Source organism: Oncorhynchus kisutch, linkage group LG11 (genome assembly GCF_002021735.2).
Source record: "Oncorhynchus kisutch isolate 150728-3 linkage group LG11, Okis_V2, whole genome shotgun sequence".
Classification (NCBI taxonomy): domain Eukaryota; kingdom Metazoa; phylum Chordata; class Actinopteri; order Salmoniformes; family Salmonidae; genus Oncorhynchus; species Oncorhynchus kisutch.
In genome coordinates this window covers 48,674,010-48,696,068 of record NC_034184.2, presented here as the reverse complement: position 1 = coordinate 48,696,068, position 22,059 = coordinate 48,674,010, and the positions used below count along the sequence as shown (strand labels likewise).

The window sequence follows — 22,059 nt, the reverse complement described above, 5'->3', positions numbered from 1 at the left end:
CTCCTCGCCCAAGCCTCTCCAGGTTCTCCTTTAACCAAATCCAGATAGCAGATGTTCTGAAAGAGCTGCAAAACCTGGACCCGTACAAATCAGCTGGGCTTGACAATCTGGACCCTCTATTTCTGAAACTATCTGCCACCATTGTCGCAACCCCTATTACCAGCCTGTTCAACCTCTCTTTCATATCGTCTGAGATCCCCAAAGATTGGAAAGCTGCCGCAGTCATCCCCCTCTTCAAAGGGGGAGACACCCTGGACCCAAACTGTTACAGACCTATATCCATCCTGCCCTGCCTATCTAAGGTCTTCGAAAGCCAAGTCAACAAACAGGTCACTGACCATCTCGAATCCCACCGTACCTTCTCCGCTGTGCAATCTGGTTTCCGAGCCGGTCATGGGTGCACCTCAGCCACACTCAAGGTACTCAACGATATCATAACCGCCATCGATAAAAGACAGTACTGTGCAGCCGTCTTCATCGACCTTGCCAAGGCTTTCGACTCTGTCAATCACCATATTCTTATCGGCAGACTCAGGAGCCTCGGTTTTTCGGATGACTGCCTTGCCTGGTTCACCAATTACTTTGCAGACAGAGTTCAGTGCGTCAAATCGGAGGGCATGCTGTCTGGTCCTATGGCAGTCTCTATGGGGGTGCCACAGGGTTCAATTCTCGGGCCGACTCTTTTCTCTGTGTATATCAATGATGTTGCTCTTGCTGCGGGCGATTCCCTGATCCACCTCTACGCAGACGACACCATTCTATATACTTTCGGCCCGTCTTTGGACACTGTGCTATCTAACCTCCAAACAAGCTTCAATGCCATACAACACTCCTTCCGTGGCCTCCAACTGCTCTTAAACGCTAGTAAAACCAAATGCATGCTTTTCAACCGGTCGCTGCCTGCACCCGCATGCCCGACTAGCATCACCACCCTGGATGGTTCCGACCTAGAATATGTGGACGTCTATAAGTACCTAGGTGTCTGGCTAGACTGCAAACTCTCCTTCCAGACTCATATCAAACATCTCCAATCGGAAATCAAATCAAGAGTCGGCTTTATATTCCGCAACAAAGCCTCCTTCACTCACGCCGCCAAGCTTACCCTAGTAAAACTGACTATCCTACCGATCCTCGACTTCGGCGATGTCATCTACAAAATGGCTTCCAACACTCTACTCAGCAAACTGGATGCAGTTTATCACAGTGCCATCCGTTGTCACTAAAACCTTATACCACCCACCACTGCGACTTGTATGCTCTAGTCGGCTGGCCCTCGCTACATATTCGTCGCCAGACCCACTGGCTCCAGGTCATCTACAAGTCCATGCTAGGTAAAGCTCCGCCTTATCTCAGCTCACTGGTCACGATGGCAACACCCATCCGTAGCACGCGCTCCAGCAGGTGTATCTCACTGATCATCCCTAAAGCCAACACCTCATTTGGCCGCCTTTCGTTCCAGTACTCTGCTGCCTGTGACTGGAACGAATTGCAAAAATCGCTGAAGTTGGAGACTTTTATCTCCCTCACCAACTTCAAACATCAGCTATCTGAGCAGCTAACCGATCGCTGCAGCTGTACATAGTCTATTGGTAAATAGCCCACCGTTTTTCACCTACCTCATCCCATACTGTTTTTATTTATTTACTTTTCTGCTCTTTTGCACACCAATATCTCTACCTGTACATGACCATCTGATCATTCATCACTCCAGTGTTAATCTGCAAAATTGTAATTATTTGCCTACCTCCTCATGCCTTTTGCACACATTGTATATAGACTCCCCCTTTGTTTTCTACTGTGTTATTGACTTGTTAATTGTTTACTCCATGTGTAACTCTTTGTTGTCTGCTCACACTGCTATGCTTTATCTTGGCCAGGTCGCAGTTGCAAATGAGAACTTGTTCTCAACTAGCCTACCTGGTTAAATAAAAGGTTAAATAAAAAAAATAAAAAAAATAAATTTCTCTCAATCTACATGATCTAATAAAAATGTTTTATCAATAAGGCTTTAACCTAACAAAATGTGGAAAAAGGAGTCTGAATACTTCCTGATTATAATTTACAATCATGTTCATTGATTGGGTTAAGACAAACCGTCTCTCCAAAACTAGCGGACCAATGAAGACTCATTGTCTACGCCTCCCTCTATACCCCACCCTTCACGGAAAAATAATGCCAAAACTCGCAATCGAAAAGACTGGCAGTGAAAGCAAAGAAACAGATATCGAAAGCAAAAGATATGAGTAGCGTAACCAAAAGGTAGTACATGCAGGCAAGAGCGTAGGCAAAATGTATTCAATAGGATTGGTCGCTGGGAAAGTTTAACTGAATACAATTTTTGCATTTATTTTTAAATATATTTTTTCAAATAATTTTGCTCTAGCTTTAAAATGACTTGCTTAGACGTTTTGCTTTTGAGGTCTTATTCATTTACAATTATATACATTTTGCTTTCAATGGTTTGGTTTTTGATAACCATTCATTACTTCACCTGTCCTTGAGAATGTTACATTCAACTTTAATTTCATGTTCACTATTTATTTTATTTTGAATTCAATACATATGGTGTGAAATTGACCCCATAATCGCGCTGCATGAGGCAAATGGTGGTCACACCAGATACTGACTTGGTTTCTGATCCACACTTACCTTCAAAAAATATATAGGTATCTGTGACCAACAGACTCATATCTGTATTCCCAGTCATGTAAAATCCATAAATTAGGGCCTAATGAATTGATTTCAATTGACTGACTTCCTTATTTACTATAACATCTTTGACATTTTTGCATTTATATTTTTATTCAGTATAGATCCATTCTCTGATCCTTTTATTGGGTGTCAGATCATGCTGCAAGAGCTCTGATTGGTTGGAGGATGTCCTCCGGAAGTTGTCATAATTACTCTAAGTCTATGGAAGGGGGCGAGAACCATTAGCCTCCTAGGTTTTGTATCCAAGTCAACGGATGCCGAGGACAGAAACTAGCTGGCCTTCGGCTCCATCATGACGCTACCCTTCTGAGTGCTGTTGATGCTACTGTAGACCTAAAAAAGTGTTTGATATGAATTATTGTGACATGAAAATATTTAGTAGTTATCTAAAAAGGACAAATCTAATGTTAATCAGTTTCTCATTTCCTTTATTTATTTTTTGTTGCTTTTAATCTTTTCATACAAATCTTCACTTCAATAGAAGGTGTAAGCTTGCAAAAAGAAACCAAAAAAAAAAGACTAGTAGCTACAGTGCATTTGGAAAGTATTCAGACCACTTGACTTTTTCCACATTAGTCTTATAAAATGGTTAAATTATTTTCTCATCAAATCAACACAATACCCCATAATGACAAAGCAAAACAGGTTTAGACATTTTTGCCAAAGTATTAACAGATACCTTAATTACATAAGTATTCAGACCCTTTGCTGGGGCACAGATCTGGGGAAGTGTACCAAAAAAAGTCTGCACTATTCAAGGCCCCCAAGAACAGTGGCCACCATCATTGTTAAATGGAAGAAGTTTGGAACCATCAAGACTATTTCTAGAGCTGGTCGCCTGGCCAAACTGAGCAATCGGGGCGTAAGGGCTATGGCCAGGGAGGAGACCAAGAACCAGAGCTCAAGTGTTCCTCTGTGGATAGCAAAACCTTCCAGATGGACAACCATCTCCGCAGCACTTCACCAATCAGGCCTTTATGGTAAAGTGGCCAGACGGAAGCCACTCTTTAGTAAAAGGCACGACAGCCCGCTTGGCGTTTGCAAAAAGGCACCTACAGGAATCTCAGACCATGAGAAACACGATTCTCTGCTCTGATGAAACCAAGATCTTTGGCCTGAATGACAAGCGTCATGTCTGGAAGAAATCTGGCACCATCCCTAAGGTGAAGAATGGTGGCAGCATCATGCTGTGAGGATGTTTTGGACTGGGAGACTAGTCAGGATTGAGGGAAAGATGAACGGAGCAAAGCGCAGAGATCCTTGATGAAAACCTGCTCCATGGAGCTCAGGACCTCAGACTGGGACGAAGGTTCACCTTCCAAAAGGACAACGACCCTAAGCACACAATGAAGGAGTGGCTTCAGGACAAGTCTCTGAATGTCCCTGAGTGGCCCAGCCAGAGTCCGGATCTGCAGAGAAGAATGGGAGAAACTCCCCAAATACAGGTGTGCCAAGCTTACAGAGTCATACCCAATTAGACTCGAGGCTGTAATCACTGCCAAATGTGCTTAAACAAAGTACTGAGTAAAAGGTCTGAATACTTCAGTTTATTTTTAATTACATTTGCAAAAATGTCAAAACGGATTTTGCTTTGTCATTATGGGGTATTGTGTGTAGATTGTTGAGGGGGAGACGTTTTATTAACCCATTTTATAATAAGGTTGTAAGGTAACAAAATGTGGAAAAAGTCAAAGGGTCTGAATACTTTCCAAATGCACTGTATATCACAAAGCAGAAAAATGTGTTATACAGCTAACATGTCAAAACATTCAGAAATAGCATTTCAGAGTTCAAAGATAGACAGGCGTGAAATGAACATGGCATGAATGATTTCACACTTACACAACCCATATTAAAAAAGGCAGACTTCCTCAATTCAACCATTTCCAAATAATGATTCTGATATATTGCTTCAATCAATGACATTGATTACATTTGATTCTTGAATAGAACTATGCCTTACTTAGTAGCTTCGTACAATGCCTTAAACCAAGATGTAAAGGTTCCATTACTCTATAATTTCTGATAGCTCTTTTCTGGTTCATACAAGACAGTTTAAAGCTGCAATCTCTGCATGTAAATTAATGTTAGCTGGCTAATGTATCGACCGTGCGTTAAATCCACCCCTCGGGCAAGGCGAAGCCAACGATGATAGTGGGAGGAGCCTGCCAACGGCTCTGAGGTAAGTCTTAGTGTGGCACCCCCAGTGGGCTGACCTCTGTTACCTCTTCAGACTCTTCTGGGCCTGCTTCAGTAAAGTGTCAAAGTCAAGGGGATCAAACTTGCCAGTCACGGGGGCCGACGGGTCATACTCGCGGTTAGAATCTGGAGGAGTGAAGAGGGAAAGAAGATTAGTATTAGGCGGTATACCGGGGTATTTTGAAATACCCACTATGATTTAATGCCATAATTAGTATTTGTTTTAAATTTTAAGTCAGTATTCAATTGAGAAAGTCACATGGCATGTTTGTTAACAAAGAGCACACGGCGCGATCTAAGTTTCTTGACATGACGATCTACTGTTGAGCAGCGCAAGAGGTGATAAAGTTACACTTGAAAGTCCCACAACTAATGTTACCCAGCTAAATATCTTAACTACCTAAAAATGTGCCAAATACATTTTCTCCAGCTCTGGGCCCAATTTCCTGATAGCGAGGGAACTTGGGCTTACAGGTGTTTTAATGATGCAGCTTTCCTACAAACGACCGGAGACGTAACATGCATTTCTCAAAACACCACGTAGAAAGAGCGCTCGCCAAGTGTGTCGCACGTCGATACGGATAGGATCGACAGGCAGCGCTGCTCTCAGATCAGCTTTCTCCATTCAAATCTTACCTTAACATAATTACTCTACAACACTGACGACAGATCAGCTCCTAGAAAGATATCAACTATGGCTGCAAATATTGAGTCATCTAATACTAATGCTTAGCCTATAATAGGCACCTCATTGTGGCAATGTTACACATCATGCAACATAGAACATACTGGGGCAAAAATTAGACGAGATCCGTTTGAAAAATTGTAGGCTAACTGAATGAAAATTACATTTCATTATTATATAGGCCAATAATGTAGGCTATTTATCTTTTAATGCAGTCATTTCAGTTTTAATTCGAAACATCTTTTTATTCTTTGCTAGTTTGTAGGGATGTGCATTGTTATTTTAATATCCAAACAGACATTAATTTCTCACAAGTATTCAAATACTAAAGCCCTATTTTAACACTTAAAAGACTATACAAATAAAGTATACACGTGACATTGTTGCATACATGAATATACCATGACCATTCAAATTATTAATTTGAAATGCGCCCCGTAAAAGTACCTAGTAGCAGACCGGAAGACTTCATGTGTAGCTTGTTGTTTATGTTGGACAATCAAAAAGTGAAAGTGGCAAAGACACTCAATGTGTAGCAAGTGGAGTGATGGTTCACTAATGCAATATAATGCAAAATGAAATAACATTTCGGAATGAAGTCAGCGAAATGAGGAGTGGGCAAAAACGACCAACCAATAGGTAGGATGCTGTTTCATCTGAAAGGGTTTGCGGAGCATGTGGCCTCAACTAGCCCAGCTAGCTACAGCTACCCAGCTTAGCTCGCAAGCCAGCTCGTCTCGGCTACTCCATTAAAGACAGTAACTGTTATGTGATAACATTGTGGCAGCTACAAGTTAGCTAGTCTTTGCTGTAACAAAGTTGCCTCGGCATCTTTCTCATCTGACATCTGATCACTCCCATCTCATACAATTGAAGTCGGAAGTTTACATACAACTTAGCCAAATCACAATTTCTGACATTTAAATCCTAGTAAAAATTCCCTGTCTTAGGTCAGTTATCACCACTATTTTAAGAAAGTGAAATGTCAGAATAATAGTAGAGATATATATATATTTCAGTTTTATTTCTTTCATCACATTCCCAGTGGGTCAGAAGTTTACATACACTCAATTAGTATTTGGTTGCATTGCCTTTAAATTGTTTAACTTGGGTTAAACATTTCGGGTAGCATTCTACAAGTCTCCCACAATAAGTTGGGTGAATTTTGGCCCATTCTTCCTGACAGAGCTGGTGAAACGGAGTTAAGTTTGTAGGCCTCCTTGCTCGCACACGCTTTTTCAGTTCTGCCCACACATTTTCTATGGGATTGAGGTCAGGGCTTCGTGATGGCCCCTCTAATGACTTCACTGTTGTCCTTAAGCCATTTTGCCACAGCTTTGGAAGTATGGTTGGGGTCATTGTCCATTTGGAAGACCCATTTGCGACCAAGCTTTAACTTCCTGACTGAAGTCTTGAGATGTTGCTTCAAGAATGCCACATCATGTTCCTACCTCATGATGCCATCAATTTTGTGAAGTGCACCAGTCCCTCCTGCAGAAAAGCACTCCCGCAACATGATGCTGCCACCCCCGTGCTTCAAGGTTGGGATGGTGTTATGCAGCTTGCAAGCATCCCTGTTTTTCCTCCAAACATAACGATAGTCATTATGACCAAACAGTTCTAATTTTGTTTCATCAGACCAGAGGACAATTCTACAAAAAGTATGATCTTTGTCCCCATGTGCAGTTGCAAACCATAGTCTTTTTGAATGGCGGTTATGGAGCAGTGGCTTCTTCCTTGTTGTCGATAGGACTCGTTTTACTGTGGATATAGATACTTTTGTACCCATTTGTTTCCTCCAGCATCTTCACAAGGTCCTTTGCTGTTGTTCTGGGATTGATTTGCGCTTTTCACACCAAAGTATGTTAATCTCTAGGGGACAGAACGCTTCTCCTTCCTGAGCGGTATAATGGCTGCGTGGTCCCATGTTTATACTTGCGTAATATTGTTTGTACAGATGAAAGTAGTACATTCAGGCGTTTGGAAATTGCTCCCAAGGATGAACCAGACTTGTGGAGGTCTACAATTATTTTCTGAGGTCTTGGCTGATTTCTTTTGATTTTCCCATGATGTCAAGCAAAGAGACAGAGTTTGAAGGTAGGCCTTGAAATACATCCACAGGTACACCTTCAATTGACTCAAATTATGTCAATTAGCCTATCAGAAGCTTCTAAAGCCATGACATCCTTTTCTGTCATCTTCCAAGCTGTTTAAAGGCAGTCAATTTAGTGTATGTAAACTTCTGACCCACAGGAATTGTGATACAATGCATTATAAGTGAAATAATCTGTCCGTAAACAATTGTTGGAGAAATTACTTGCGTGATGCACAAAGTAGATGTCCTAACTGACTTGTCAAAACTATAGTTTGTTAACTTTTTATGGCTGCAGGGGCAGTATTGAGTAGCTTGGATGAAAAGGTGCCCATTGTAAACGGCCAGCTCCTCAGTCGCTAATATATGCATATTATTATTAGTATTGGATAGAAAACTCTAAAGTTTCAAAAACTGTCAAAATATTGTCTGGGAGTATAACAGAACTGATATTAGAGGCGAAACACAAAGGAAAATCAAAACAGGAAGTGGCTTCTATTTTGAAAACTCCATGTTCCATAGCCTCCCTTTGCTGGATTTAAAGGGATATGAACCAGATTCCTTTTCCTATCGCTTCCTCAAGGTGTCAGTCTTCAGACATAGTTTCAGGCTTTTATTTTGAAAAATGAGCCAGAACGATAACATCACCATCAGTGGTCACATGAGTTTTGCTCACGCAAAAGAGTTTGGATAGGCATTGCTTTTCTCTCTCCTACTGTGAAAGACATTTGCAGTTGATATATTATCAATTATATATATTTAAAACAACCTGAGGATTGATTATAAAAAATGTTTGACATGTTTCTGTGGACATTATGGAAACTATTTGGAATTTGTCTGCGTTGTCGTGACCGCTCTTTCCTGTGGATTTCTGAACATAACGCACCCAACAAACGGATGTATTTTGAATATAAAAATAATATTTATGGAACAAAAGGAACATTTGTTGCGTAACGGAGTCTCGTGAGTGAAAACATCCGAAGAGCAAAGGTAAAAGATTAATTTGATTGCTTTTCTGATTTGTGACCAAGCTACCTGATGCTAAGTGTACTTAATGTTTTGTCGTGCGATCAATAAACTTAAACGCTTGGATTGCTTTCACTGTAAAGCATAATTTCAAAATCTGACACGACAGGTGGATTAACAAAAGGCTAAGCTGTGTTTTCCTATATTGCACTTGTGATTTCATGAATATGAATATTTTTTGTAATATTTATTGAATGTAGCGCTATGCTATTCAGCAGTTGTTGATGACACTTATCCCGTTAGTGGGATTGCAGCCATAACAAGTTAACAAGAAATTTGCGGCGTGGTTTAAAAACTATTTTTAATTACTCCAACCGAGTGTATATGTAAACTTCCGACTTCAACTGTATGTTACAAACCGGCCCATCTGTTGCAATATAGCGCAGCAGTGCTCAAGTTAACAAGTTTAAGTTCCTTCAGAAAGTATTCATACCCTTTGACTTATTCCCCATTCTTGCGTTGGACGTAATTTTTAAAAAAATCTTAGAAAGTTAGAAAATCCAAAGTGTAATTAACATCTTCCCAATGCTCAAATGGATATTAAAATGTCTTCATTTTACCCATCTACAAATAGGTGCTCTTCTTTGCGAGGCATTGGAAAACCTCCCCGGTCTATGTCGTTGGGTCTGAAATTCACTGCTCGACTGAGGCAACTTACAAATCATAATAAACACTATTATTGAACAAAGAGTGAGTCCATGTAACTTAAGCAAATGTTTACTCCTGAACTTATTTAGGCTTGCCATAACAAAGAGGTTGAATACTTGCCTCAAGATGTCAGCTTTAAATTGATAAACATTAAAACATTTCTGAAAATATAATTCCACTTTGACATTATGGGGTATTGTGTGTTGGCCAGTGACACAAAATCTCAATTGAATGCATATTTACATTTAGGCTGTAGCAACAAAATGTGTAAAAAGTAAAGTGGTTTACATACTTTGAATGCCCTGTATTTCGAATATCCGGATATCCCACAAAAATGAATCATACTATTCGAATAGTGAAATTATTTCAAACCCCCATCCCTCCTTGTTCGTAACTACAAAGACATTGGCAACTTTGTTGTGAAGTGGGGCAGGGTAGCCTAGTGGTTAGTTCAAACCCCCGAGCTGACTAGGTACAAATCTGTCATTTTGCCCCTGAACAGGCAGTTAACCCACTGCTCCTAGGCCGTCATTGAAAATAAGAATTTGTTCTTAACTGACTTGCCTAGTTAAATAAAGGTAAAAAAAAAACACAAAATTAAAGTTCTGCGTTAGACAGAATCAAGATGTTTCTATATTTAGCGGAAATATTTATAAAGTGATGAACAAAAAAAAACTAAATGACGCAGCTGTTCTATGAGTGGTCTGAGGAAGCTTGTAAATAAGTGCAACTATGCATTTGGTTTGTTAATGTGCCAGCTAGCCACCTATATAGCTTGCAAGATCAAGCATCTTGGTTCGAGCAGAGCATCAATATGTGAGTACCCCTTTGAGATAGTTACAACTAGGAGCATGGTTGTCTGTCCATGGAATTCGCTTGAGCTTGTTAGCATTTAGCTAGCATCCACTATAGGAATTTGCTAGTACTTTTAGCATTTGATTGCATTTTTTGGCTAAGAAACAGCACCCCTTGTGTGCATTTCCGGTAATACCGTATACCCTGGTATGGTACAGGAACAGTAGGTATGGAAATCTGGATACTGTCCAACCCTAATTAGCATCACCTGCAGGATTTTTGAGGGAACATAATCTTTGCTAGCTCTCCTTGCATCACTGCAATCAGATGTAGGTGTATACCAAGAAAGGTGACAGTACAATATGATAATTTTATCATAATACTGACAACTAGTACCAGTGTTGACAACCCAAAAAATGGCATTCATATTTACACAAATTATTTCTATAAGCCATGTTTTACCTAGATCAGCATAGCTCGTCTTGCAGAACTGTCTCCTTCCTCCGAAGCAAAGGTCAAAGGGGAGTTCGTCAGGCTTACGGAGCTTGCTGCCTTTCTCGATGGCCGTGAATGCATCCTTCGTATCGTAGTAGGTCACAAACCCATAGTTATCCCTGTCACAGAGATTGAATAGCAAATATTAAACATGCAGGAGACAGAGGGTTGGAAGAAATTCAAAAGACAAACATTTGCATTAATTAGTGGACAATGTTGGGTAGTCCCTCCTTGTTGGTTGGTTTTCTGCTGCTTGGTGACATGAATACTACTAGATCGTGTTGAGGTGTGAGTTCTTAAAAGAGCCACTGGTGGTTTAGCCTGGTTGTTGCTGTAGCAGCTGTAGTTTGGCCTGAGAGACCACGGAAAGGGTCAAGCAAGGGTTGGTGTTCTGGGTCGGGGAAGAAAATTAGTCTTCAAGATGTGTTCAGCAAGCACAAAATGTTTAGCGACGGAAGTGGTAAGACCATGGATGTGGCGGTCATCAAATTTTGTCATAACCATCATGCAAGTAACTGCTGGTCTTACAGTCATTTACTGTTAATTAACAAACACGTTTAGCATCTTCGGGGTTCCACACTTAGCCAACAAGCAACTAATGCAAACCTTTGAAACATCTACACTTCAAAAAAGTCAAATAAAACCATTCAATATAGCCTACACCATCACAATAGATCCATTTTAGGCGGGTCTAAAAAAAAACAGAATAGCATATTCTGAGCCATCCTTATGTTAGGCTCTGCCCTTGATATGCCATGTGACTATGGGCTACACTAGTTGATTAAGCAGACAAGATTTGCTTAGAATTCCCATGGCATTATTTTATAGTAAGAATAAAATTCAACATATCCTTTTTATTTTATTCAGCTATTTTTATCCAAACGATTTCCCATGGAATGCGCACATGCTGCAATTTGGTGTTGAGAATTAGAAAAAAAATGTGTGAGACACAAATCTTGTTTTGATTTCTAATACATTAAGGCTGCATGATGCGACTAATGATGATTTGAAAAAAGTAAAGCCATGCACTCTGCTCCGTTTCTTGTGCAGGCTGCACAGACTTCACCATTCTCATTCGCAATTTGACAAGCACTTCATAATATTCTCACCCATCAGACTATTCAAAGTAATCTTGTCTTTACTTATGACCTAATCAAGGTAAGCTTTTGGTTTTACAAATGTATTGCCACTGCTGCCAGCTGGTGTAACTGCTTAATAACGTTACTGCATTATTGTAGCGGGTTTAGTAACGCATTAGTTCTATTAGCTATGCTGACTATGAGGTTAATTTAGCAAATATGGTGACAATGATGTAAGCTGTGTGTAGCGGTTTGGCTTGTGACACACAGCTGATGTGTTGTGTATTGAAGTCCACAAGCAAATGGAAGAGGTAAAGCGCATAAATGCGAGAAGGAATACTACTGCTATAAAATATCAATGTGCTTTCACGTGATCAGGGGTGTATTCATTCCACTGATTCTGTTAAATGTTACTTAAAACGGAAGCAAACGGAACAGGGATAAACACCTGAATTTATCCAACAGAAACGCTCATTTGCAACTGTTGGACTAATGAATACAGCCTATATCAGCTAGATGCAGGCAAGAGTGTGCAAGGCGGTATTGAATGACACCGTCTGTCCATGTGTTACTGTCTGTCACATCAAATTTGTTGTAGCAACCTGATGGGTATAGGGAAAATTTGAGTACTCTAAACCTATCGCTGTTACATTGAACTGGGTGAATGGAATTTGAGTAACAGTCACCCAATAGGTTGTTAATAGAAATAAGACCACTCATGAGAAACAAATCGTCCTCTTAAAACGGCACTGATGGCCACAGGTGCAATTATTTCTTATTTAGAATGGGCCACAAAAAAAGTAATCTGTTGCCTGTACTCAAGTAGCGAATATGTGCGATTGTGTTTTTAAATATGCCAGGTAGGCTTTACCAGTTGTAAAGTGGAATGAATGTGCTTAATTTAAGGTATTTATCAATAAATATAGCAGGACCCTCATAGTGAGCAGTCAAAACACTTCACATGCAATTGCGCAATGACTAGCCTTATAAGAACACATTTCACTAGGCTCTGTAGGCTATGGGCTCTCCAGACTATTCAATTTAGTCTAGTCTTTACATGTACTAAATATTATGTGTGAAATCACATTTGATTTAGAAAATGGGCCATTATGCACCTGTCGGAACAGGGGCATAACAAAGACATCCGTACACACTTGAATAGCGAATGGAGGACGTTTTCCCATGGTTAATTTTCATTCCAGCTAGGTAGGCTACTCCAGTTGTGCTTAATATTATCAACATTAGGAAAATTGAGAAATAAAATAGGCCTAGTCTATAGAAAGCTGATGGAGGCCATCAAAACTGTTCTTACACAACTGCATAGCCTATAGAAATGTTGCACAACGTGGGCTTATAGGACCACTTATTTAATTGCATGCATCAACCAGCTATGAGGAGCTGGCTCTCGCTACACATGTGATCCTATTCCACTCAATCTCAATGCCAGGGCTCTCATGAAATGTTTGATTTTCGATTGCATTTACATTGATGTCAGCGTGATTAGAGGGACAATAGAGCATTGAGTACCAGGCCATTAGCGACTTGCCGTTAGCAAGTTTGCCATCAGAGAAGCCTCGTTACCATGACTGCAATCATGACTCGTGACTGTCGGTGTGGAGGTAAAATTATCACCGTAACAGCCCTAGGTAGGATTCAGACCTGTTCAATAGAACTCGTTTTTAGTTTCAAAATGTTTTCCATATTGTGCCGTTCCAGGCATTACTCGTTATTGAAACAAAACATGACCGGTGTTTCAGAGTACTTACCCATGGCCTCTGAAATGTAAAGTGCACTCCTCAATCTCTCCGTACAGAGAGAAGCGTTCCTTCAGCTCTTTATGAGTCATTGTCTCTCGGATTCGCCCTACGTAAACAACCCTACGCTCCTCCTGAGGGGAGAGAGCACGGCATTAGTCAGCTGACAATTATTTCTCTTCACCATACACACACACACGGTATCAGACAAGGCACTATTGACTTCAATGTCTGAGAAGGGGCCCTTCTCAGACAAATGCCTATGTCTTCAACGCTGCTCTGGGGAACTGAACCCAGAGACAGAACGTGACCTTGACCCAGTGACCCCCAGAGACAGACTGTCCTGTTCCGACTTATCGTATCATCACTGGCCAACTTCACTTTAATAGAAAAGTATGTACTCACAATGGCTTTATCTTTGAGTCTCTTCACCACCTCACTGTTTTCTCTAGATTCAGGCCGGTAGCCTGGTCTGAAAAACGGGCTGTGGAAAGAAATGGAATAGGAGACGTGGTCAATGTTATACAATTGAAAAAAAATCTGTATCCATGAAGCTAAGTACAGTGCATTCTAAAGCATGAAAACATGCTCCAGAGTGCTCAGGACTTCAGACGGGGACGAAGGTTCACCTTCCAACAGGGCAATGACCCTAAACACATAGCCAAGACAATGCAGGAGTGGCTTCAGGACAAGTCGCTGAATGTCTTTGAGTTGACCAGCCAGAGTCAGGACTTGAACCCAATCAAACATCTCTGGAGAGACCTGAAAATAGCTGTGCAGTGACGCTCCCCATCCAACCTGACAGACCTTGAGGATGTGCAGAGAAGAATGGGAGAAACTCCCCAAATACAGGTGTGCCAAGCTTGTAGCTTCATACCCAAGAAGACTCAAGGCTGTAATCGCTGCCAAAGGTGCTTCAACAAAACAATGAGTAAAAGGTCTTAATACTTACGTACATTTTATATTTCATTTTTTATAATTTTGCAAACATTTCTAAAAAACAGTTTTTGCTTTGTCATTATGGGGTATGGGAAAAAACAATTGAATCAATTTTAGAATAAGTCTGTAATGTAACAAAATGTGGAAAAGGTCAAGTGTTCTGAATACTTTACGAATGCACTGTAAATTACGTTATCCTATCCCAAGTAGTCAGGAAAACATACACTGATCTGACTGCACTGCATGCATTTTTGGTTAATTTGAACTGACAAATACCATAGAAAAAAATGACTCGTGGTTGTTTATGAGGAAAGTGCTTAAATTACCTGCGTTGTCTGCTGCATCTACTCCACGCCCGTCTGTGGGGAGAGCGGGAACGGGACCTACTCCATGATCTTGATCGGGAAGAGGAGTAGGAATATCGCCGCCGCCTTGGAAAGCAGTCCAAGGAAGGAGAGGAGGAACGAGAAGAGGAGCAGGATGAGGCACTGAAGCTGCTATCAGAGTGACGGGGCCTGTACCTGGAGGAGAGATGAACGGGAAGGAGAAGGGAATCTGTCAGTAATGTCAGATTAGGATGGACTGGATATCGCCATTAGTCATATTGGTTTAAGCCAATGACATCACCTTTTTGATTGCTACATTGGTAGCAGATGGAGGGGGGGGGACAGAATGGAATCATGTAGTAACCAAAAAAAAAAGAAGTGTTAAACAAATGAAAACAAAGACACGGCGGATGTAACCAAAAATCTCAAATTTGGACTCAGACCAAAAGGACCGATTTCCACCAGTCTAATGTCCATTGATTGTGTTTCTTGCCCCAAGCAAGTCTTCTCTTCTTCTTTGTGTGCTTTAGTAGTGGTTTCTTTGCAGCAATTCGACCATGAATGCCTAGTTCACACAGTCTCCTCTGTTGATGTTGAGATGTGTCTGTTACCTGAACTCAAGCATTTATCTGGGTTGCTATTTGAGGCTGGTAACTAATTAACTTGTTAACTCTGCTGCAGAGGACTTTGGGTCTTCCTTTTTCTGTGGCGGTCCTCATGAGAGCCAGTTCCATCATAGCACTTGATGGTTTTTGCAACTGCACTTGAAGACAATTTTAAAGTCCTTGACATTTTCCAGATTTTAAGACAAGGTCAGTCAGTAATGGACTGTCATTTCTCTTCGCTTATTTGAGCTATTCTTGTCATAATATGGACTTGGGCTATCTTCTGTATACCACCCCTATCTTGTCACAACAGAACTGATTGGCTCAAACGCATTGAGGAAATAAATACCATAAATGAACTTAACAAGGCACACCTGTTAATTGAAAAGCATTCCAGGTTGAATCCTCATTGAGCTGGTTGAGAGAATACCAAGAGTTTGTAAAGCTGTCAAGGCAAAGGGTGGCTACTTTGAAGAATCTCAAATATATTTAGATTAAAACACTTTTTTGTTTTTGGTTACTACATTATTCCATATGTGTTATTTCATAGTTTTGATGTCTTCACTATTATTCTACAATGTAGAAAATAGTAAAAAATTAAGAAAAATCCTTTTGACTGGTACTGTATTTGTTCAAAACAGATAAATTCATCTCTGCTAGAGGTCGACCGATTAGTGGCCATGGCGATTAATTAGCGCCAATTTAAAGTTTTCATAACAATCGGTAATCAGCCTTTTTGGACACAGATTACATTACAATCCATGAGGAAACTGCATGGCAGGCTGACCACCTATCACGTGAGTCCAGCGTCAAAAGGACCCTGTGGCTGCAATGAGCCATGGTCATTTGCTAGCTAACATTAAACTTACCTTATAAAAAACAATCTTCACATAATCACTAGATAACCTAGTAATATCAACCATCTGCAGTTAACTAGCTTGTCCTGCGTTGCATATAATTAATTGAATGTTAATTTATCATCAAATCACAGCCTACTTCAACTTTGCCAAACGGGTGATGATTTAACAGAAGCACATTTGTGAAAAAAAGTATGTTTTCTGCACATATGTACCTAAACATAAACGCCTTTCTTAAAATCAATACACAGAAGTTATATTTTTTTTAAACCTGCATATTTAGTTAACCTTTTTGGGATAGGGGGCAGCATTTTCACTTTTGGATGAATAGCGTGCCCAGAGTGAACTGTCTCCTACTCTGTCCCAGATGCTAATATATGCATATTATTATTAGTATTGGATAGAAAACACTTTAGTTTCTAAAAAAACAGTTTGAATGATGTCTGTGAGTATAACAGAACTCATATGGCAGGTGAAAACCTGAGAAAAATCCAACCAGGAAATGGGATATCAGAGGTTTGTAGTTTTTCAAAGCTTGGCCTACCAAATACACCTTGAGATAAGGACAGTTGCAGTTCCTACAGCGTCCACTAGATGTCAACCATCTTTAGAAACGTGAATGAGGATTCTACTATAAAGGAGGGGCTCATGAGGCCTGTTTGAGTCAGTGGTCTGGCAGAGTGTCTCAGGCACGTGACGAGAGCCCCCGACAGAGTTACCTCTCGTTCCAGAGCTTTTCTGAAGACAAAGGAATTCTCCGGTTGGAACATTATTGATGTTTTATGTTAAAAACATAGTAAAGTTTGATTACATACATGGTTTGACATGTTTCTAAAGGACTAATGGAACTTTTAAGAGTTTTTGTCTGGATCAAGTGCCTGCGCCTCATGAAGATGGATTACTGGGCTGAACACGCTAACAACAAGTGGCTATTTGGGCATAAATGATGGAACAAATCAGTCATTTATGTCGAACTGGGTTTCCTGGGAGTGCCTTCTGATGAAGATCAAAAGGTAAGTGAATATTTATGGTGTAATTTCTAACTTCTGTTGACTCCAACATGGCAGATATTTCTCTGGGTGTTGTGGGTTCTGAGCACCGTTCTCAGATTATGCTTTTTCCATATAGTTTTTGGAAATCTGACACAGCGGTTGCATTAAGGAGAAGTATATCTTAAATTCTGTGAACAGTTGCATTTTTTATCCAGTTTCAACTGTTCTGCCTTATTATTATACGACCATGCTGGTCATTTATGAACATCTTGGCCATGTTCTGTTATAATCTCCACCCGGCACAGCCAGAAGAGGACTGGCCACCCCTCATAGCCTGTTTCCTCTCTAGGTTTCGGCCTTTCTAGGGAGTTTTTCCTAGCCACCGTGCTTCTACACCTGCATTGCTTGCTGTTTGCACTTTGAGATATCAGCTGATGTACGAAGGGCTATATAAATAAATTTGATTTGATTTAAACAAATATATTTATTATTATATATATTTTTAAATCGGACAGGATGGGTAAATTAACATGTTTATCTTTAATTTTCTGTATTGGACTTGTTAATGTGTGAAAGTTACAAATTTCAAAAAAATATTTTTGAATTTCGAGCGCTGCCTTTTCAGCGGAATGTTGTCGAGGGGTTCCGCTAAGGTTAAGGAATTCATGTTAGCAGGCAATATTGACTAGTGAAATTGTGTCACTTCTCTTGTGTTCAGTGCAAGCAGAGTGAGGGTTTCTGCAACAGTTTGGGCTTCCTGGCTCATTGCGAACTGTTTCTTCCTAACAAAGACCATATTAATTTGCTAGAATTTGACATAACATTGAAAGTTGTGCAATGTAACAGCAATATTTAGACTTCAAAATACGGAATGGTTCCGTATTTCACTGAAAGAATAATGGTTTTGTTTTCGAAATAATATTTTCCGGATTTGACCATATTAATGACCAAAGGCTCGTATTTCTGTGCGTTTATTATAATTAAGTTTATGATTTGATATTTGATAGAGCAGTCTGAGCGGTGGTAGGCAGCAGCAGGCTCGTAAGCATTCGTTCATTGGATCAGCGCTTAGCAAACCTTGAAGCACAGCGCTGTTTATGACTTCAAGCCTATCAACTCCCGAGATTAGGCTGGCAATACTAAAGTGCCTATAAGAACATCCAATAGTCCAAGGTATATAAAATACACTGCTCAAAAAAATAAAAGGGAACACTAAAATAACACATCCTAGATCTGAATGAATGGAATATTCTTATTAAATACTTTTTTCTTTACATATTTGAATGTGCTGACAACAAAATCACACAAAAATTATCAATGGAAATCAAATTTATCAACCCATGGAGGTCTGGATTTGGAGTCACACTCAAAATTAAAGTGGAAAACCACACTACAGGCTGATCCAACTTTGATGTAATGTCCTGAAAACAAGTCAAAATGAGGTTCAGTAGTGTGTGTGGCCTCCACGTGCCTGTATGACCTCCCTACAACACCTGGGCATGCTCCTGATGAGGTGGCGGATGGTCTCCTGAGGGATCTCCTCCCAGACCTGGACTAAAGCATCCGCCAACTCCTGGACAGTCTGTGGTGCAACGTGGCGTTGGTGGATGGAGCGAGACATGATGTGCTCAATTGGATTCATGTCTGGGGAACGGGCGGGCCAGTCCATAGCATCAATGCCTTCCTCTTGCAGGAACTGCTGACACACTCCAGCCACATGATGTCTAGCATTGTCTTGCATTAGGAGGAACACAGGGCCAACCGCACCAGCATATGGTCTCACAAGGGGTCTGAGGATCTCATCTCGGTACCTAATGGCAGTCAGGCTACCTCTGGCGAGCACATGGAGGACTGTGCAGCCTCCCCAAAGAAATGCCACCCCACACCATGACTGACCCACCGCCAAACCGGTCATGCTGGAGGATGTTGCAGGCAGCAGAACGTTCTCCACAGCGTTTCCAGACTCTGTCACGTGCTCAGTGTGAACCTGCTTTCATCTGTGAAGAGCACAGGGCGCCAGCGGCAAATTTGCCAATCTTGGTGATCTCTGGCAAATGCCAAACGTCCTGCACGGTGTTGGGCTGCAAGCACAACCCACCTGTGGACGTCGGGCCCTCATGGAGTCGGTTTCTGACCGTTTGAGGAGACACATGCACATTTGTGGCCTGCTGGAGGTAATTTGTCAGGGCTCTGGCAGTGCTCCTCCTGCTCCTCCTTGCACAAAGGCTGAGGTAGCGGTCCTGCTGCTGGGTTGTTGCCCTCCTACGGCCTCCTCCACGTCTCCTGATGTACTGGCCTGTCTCCTGGTAGCGCCTCCATGCTCTGGACACTACGCTGACAGACACAGCAAACCTTCTTACCACAGCTCGCATTGATGTGCCATCCTGGATGAGCTGCACTACCTGAGCCACTTGTGTGGGTTGTAGACTCCGTCTCATGCTACCACTAGAGTGAAAGCACCGCCAGCATTCAAAAGTGACCAAAACATCAGCCAGGAAGCATAGGAACTGAGAAGTGGTCTGTGGTCACCACCTGCAGAACCACTCCTTTATTGTGGGTGTCTTGCTAATTGCCTATAATTTCCACCTGTTGTATATTCCATTTGCACAACAGCGTGAGAAATTTATTGTCAATCAGTGTTGCTTCCTAAGTGGACAGTTTGTTTTCACAGAAGTGTGATTGACTTAGAGTTACATTGTGATGTTTAAGTGTTCCTTTATTTTTTTGAGCAGTGTAAAAATGATAAGAGAAATATTCGACGCGTCATAATTCCTATAGTAACTACAACCAAAAACTTAACTGGGAATATTGAACCACCAGCATTCATATGTTCTCATGTTGAGCAAGGAACTTAAACGTTAGCTTTAAAAAAATATATTAAAAAAATTACATGGCACATATTGCACTTCCTTCTCCAACACTGTTTTTGCATTATTTAAACCAAATTGAACATGTTTCATTATTTATTTGAGACTAAATAGATGTTATTTATGTATTATATTAAGTTAAAATAAAAGGGTTCATTGTTAATTCAGTATTGTTGTAATTGTCATTATTACAGATAGATATATTTTTGAAAAACACCCGATTAAATCGGTATCGGCTTTCTTGGTCCACCAATAATCGGTATCGGCGTTAAAAATTCATGATCGGTCGACCTCTAATCTGTGCCCATGAACCAGCCTTTTTCCTCACTGAATAGAGATGACTGGGATGAATAATGACATTCTCTTTTCCCCTGCCAGATATAAGACTCTGTGCCATTAGAGGACACCGCCTTGCCCAGTGACAGGGGGGACAAATAGCTATAAAGACAGAAATAAAAGAGGGGGATGAGCATCTCACCTCTTCCTGGGTAGAGAGCGAGATCTAGACTGAGAAGAGGAGTCCGACTCAGAGTCAGTAAAGCCAGGGCTGGAGGAACAGTGGATTCTCCTTTTCCTCCTCCTTCCTCGCTTTCCTTCCCTGGGGCTTGGGCAAGGCCTGGGGGAGAAGGTATTATTGTAGCCCCGGTAAGACCTCCCTGCCTTGGGACTCCTCTCTAGGGGACCAGCCTGGTCCATCAGCCTGGTGGGAGAGGCATCAGGGGTCTCCAGCACAGAGCTAGTCCTGTCAGTCTTCACATCCAGGGGCTGGGGACCTAGGGGGGCCTGATGGTTCTTCGTACCCAGGGCAGTTGTGAGGGTTTGGAGGGAGGGGGCAGGGATCCTCTGGGGTACCCAGGTAGTGTTGCTGCCAAGTGGCTTGATGGTGATGGCTGCTTGCTGTTTGACATTCCAGCGCCTGCCTGGCTCTCTTGCAATAGCCATGGGTTCCTTCTGAAGGAGGGAGTAGTCGTGGTCTGAGAAGGCCAGGGTGAGAGACACTGGATTGGGGGTGGGAGTTATAGGGGGGCTGGGGGGCTTGCTCTGAAGCTTGTTGGAGGGCAGGGGCTGTGCGTCAATCTGGATTGCCTTGGAGGGCGATGATTTGGGGGCCTCAGTGGCTCGAGTCTTACCAAGGAGGGCAACTGGGACCAGGGGCATCCACATCTGGTGAGGAGGGGTAGCTGGAGGAGTCAGACCTGGTAAGAGATGGGAACAGAGTAGTCAGCTACTGTTCCATCTGAAGCAGAATACCTCTGGCAGCCATTTGAAGGTAGATTTCATAAGACAAATGGATATAAAGCATTTTACCAAGAGAAACAGGTTACTTTTCATTTACTCCATTGAGTGACAGTGCGATTTAGGTTAGTGGTGTAAACTTCTTCCTTGTTTTTTTAGTATGTTAGCAGTATATTATTAGCAATGTACAGGGTGATTGGTTTGTGATTAGCATTTGCACTATAACATTACCATTAGCAGCTAACAGGGTGACCAGTGTGTGTACAATAGTTCGTACCTGCAGTGCCTGTCAGGTCGTGCGCTCGGACTCTCTCCACAGGGGTCCTATCACATGGCGGCGCCACACTGTGATAGAAACAAACCTTCAACACAGTGCTTTATTGAACATGTACATTCTAAGAGGAGCCTATGGCTTAGTCCAGAAACCACACAGACGAAGACAGTAGAACATTTTCGAACTGCTGAACAGAAATAAATAGAAAATGGTTGAGCGCTTGGCCCATTGTGGGGTCAGAAGTCAACGTCTTCGGTTTGCGGTAGGTCTTGGCGAAGGCCCTCCATACACACACACATACCGACCCAGAGCAGCATGGGGCTGTAGGGTAACTCACCTAGAGTTTCCTACAGCGGCTGCTCTACCAGAGACCTCCGGAACACACTGCTCCTCTTTTGCTGGAGAGAGGGGGGGGGGGGGGAAGAGAAAGCATGAGTAAAAGCAAGGGATGGAGGAAGGGGGTAGGGGAGCACATTAA

General features: G+C 41.6%; 1 protein-coding gene across 1 annotated transcript in view; it reads right to left on the bottom strand.

Annotated features, from left to right (window-relative positions):
- Positions 1 to 3,123: 3,123 nt before the first annotated feature.
- The window catches only part of LOC109899567 (peroxisome proliferator-activated receptor gamma coactivator-related protein 1), a 34,971-nt gene continuing 16,035 nt past the window's right edge, over positions 3,124 to 22,059 (bottom strand). Inside the window, exons 6-13 of the mRNA XM_020494913.2 lie at positions 21,919 to 21,979; positions 21,585 to 21,652; positions 20,550 to 21,267; positions 14,751 to 14,945; positions 13,891 to 13,969; positions 13,498 to 13,619; positions 10,620 to 10,771; positions 3,124 to 5,037 (exon numbers count right to left, since the gene is read on the bottom strand). Coding sequence (XP_020350502.2) covers positions 4,934 to 5,037; positions 10,620 to 10,771; positions 13,498 to 13,619; positions 13,891 to 13,969; positions 14,751 to 14,945; positions 20,550 to 21,267; positions 21,585 to 21,652; positions 21,919 to 21,979 — 1,499 coding nt within the window. The 3' untranslated portion in view covers positions 3,124 to 4,933. The remainder of the gene's footprint in view (positions 5,038 to 10,619; positions 10,772 to 13,497; positions 13,620 to 13,890; positions 13,970 to 14,750; positions 14,946 to 20,549; positions 21,268 to 21,584; positions 21,653 to 21,918; positions 21,980 to 22,059) is intronic.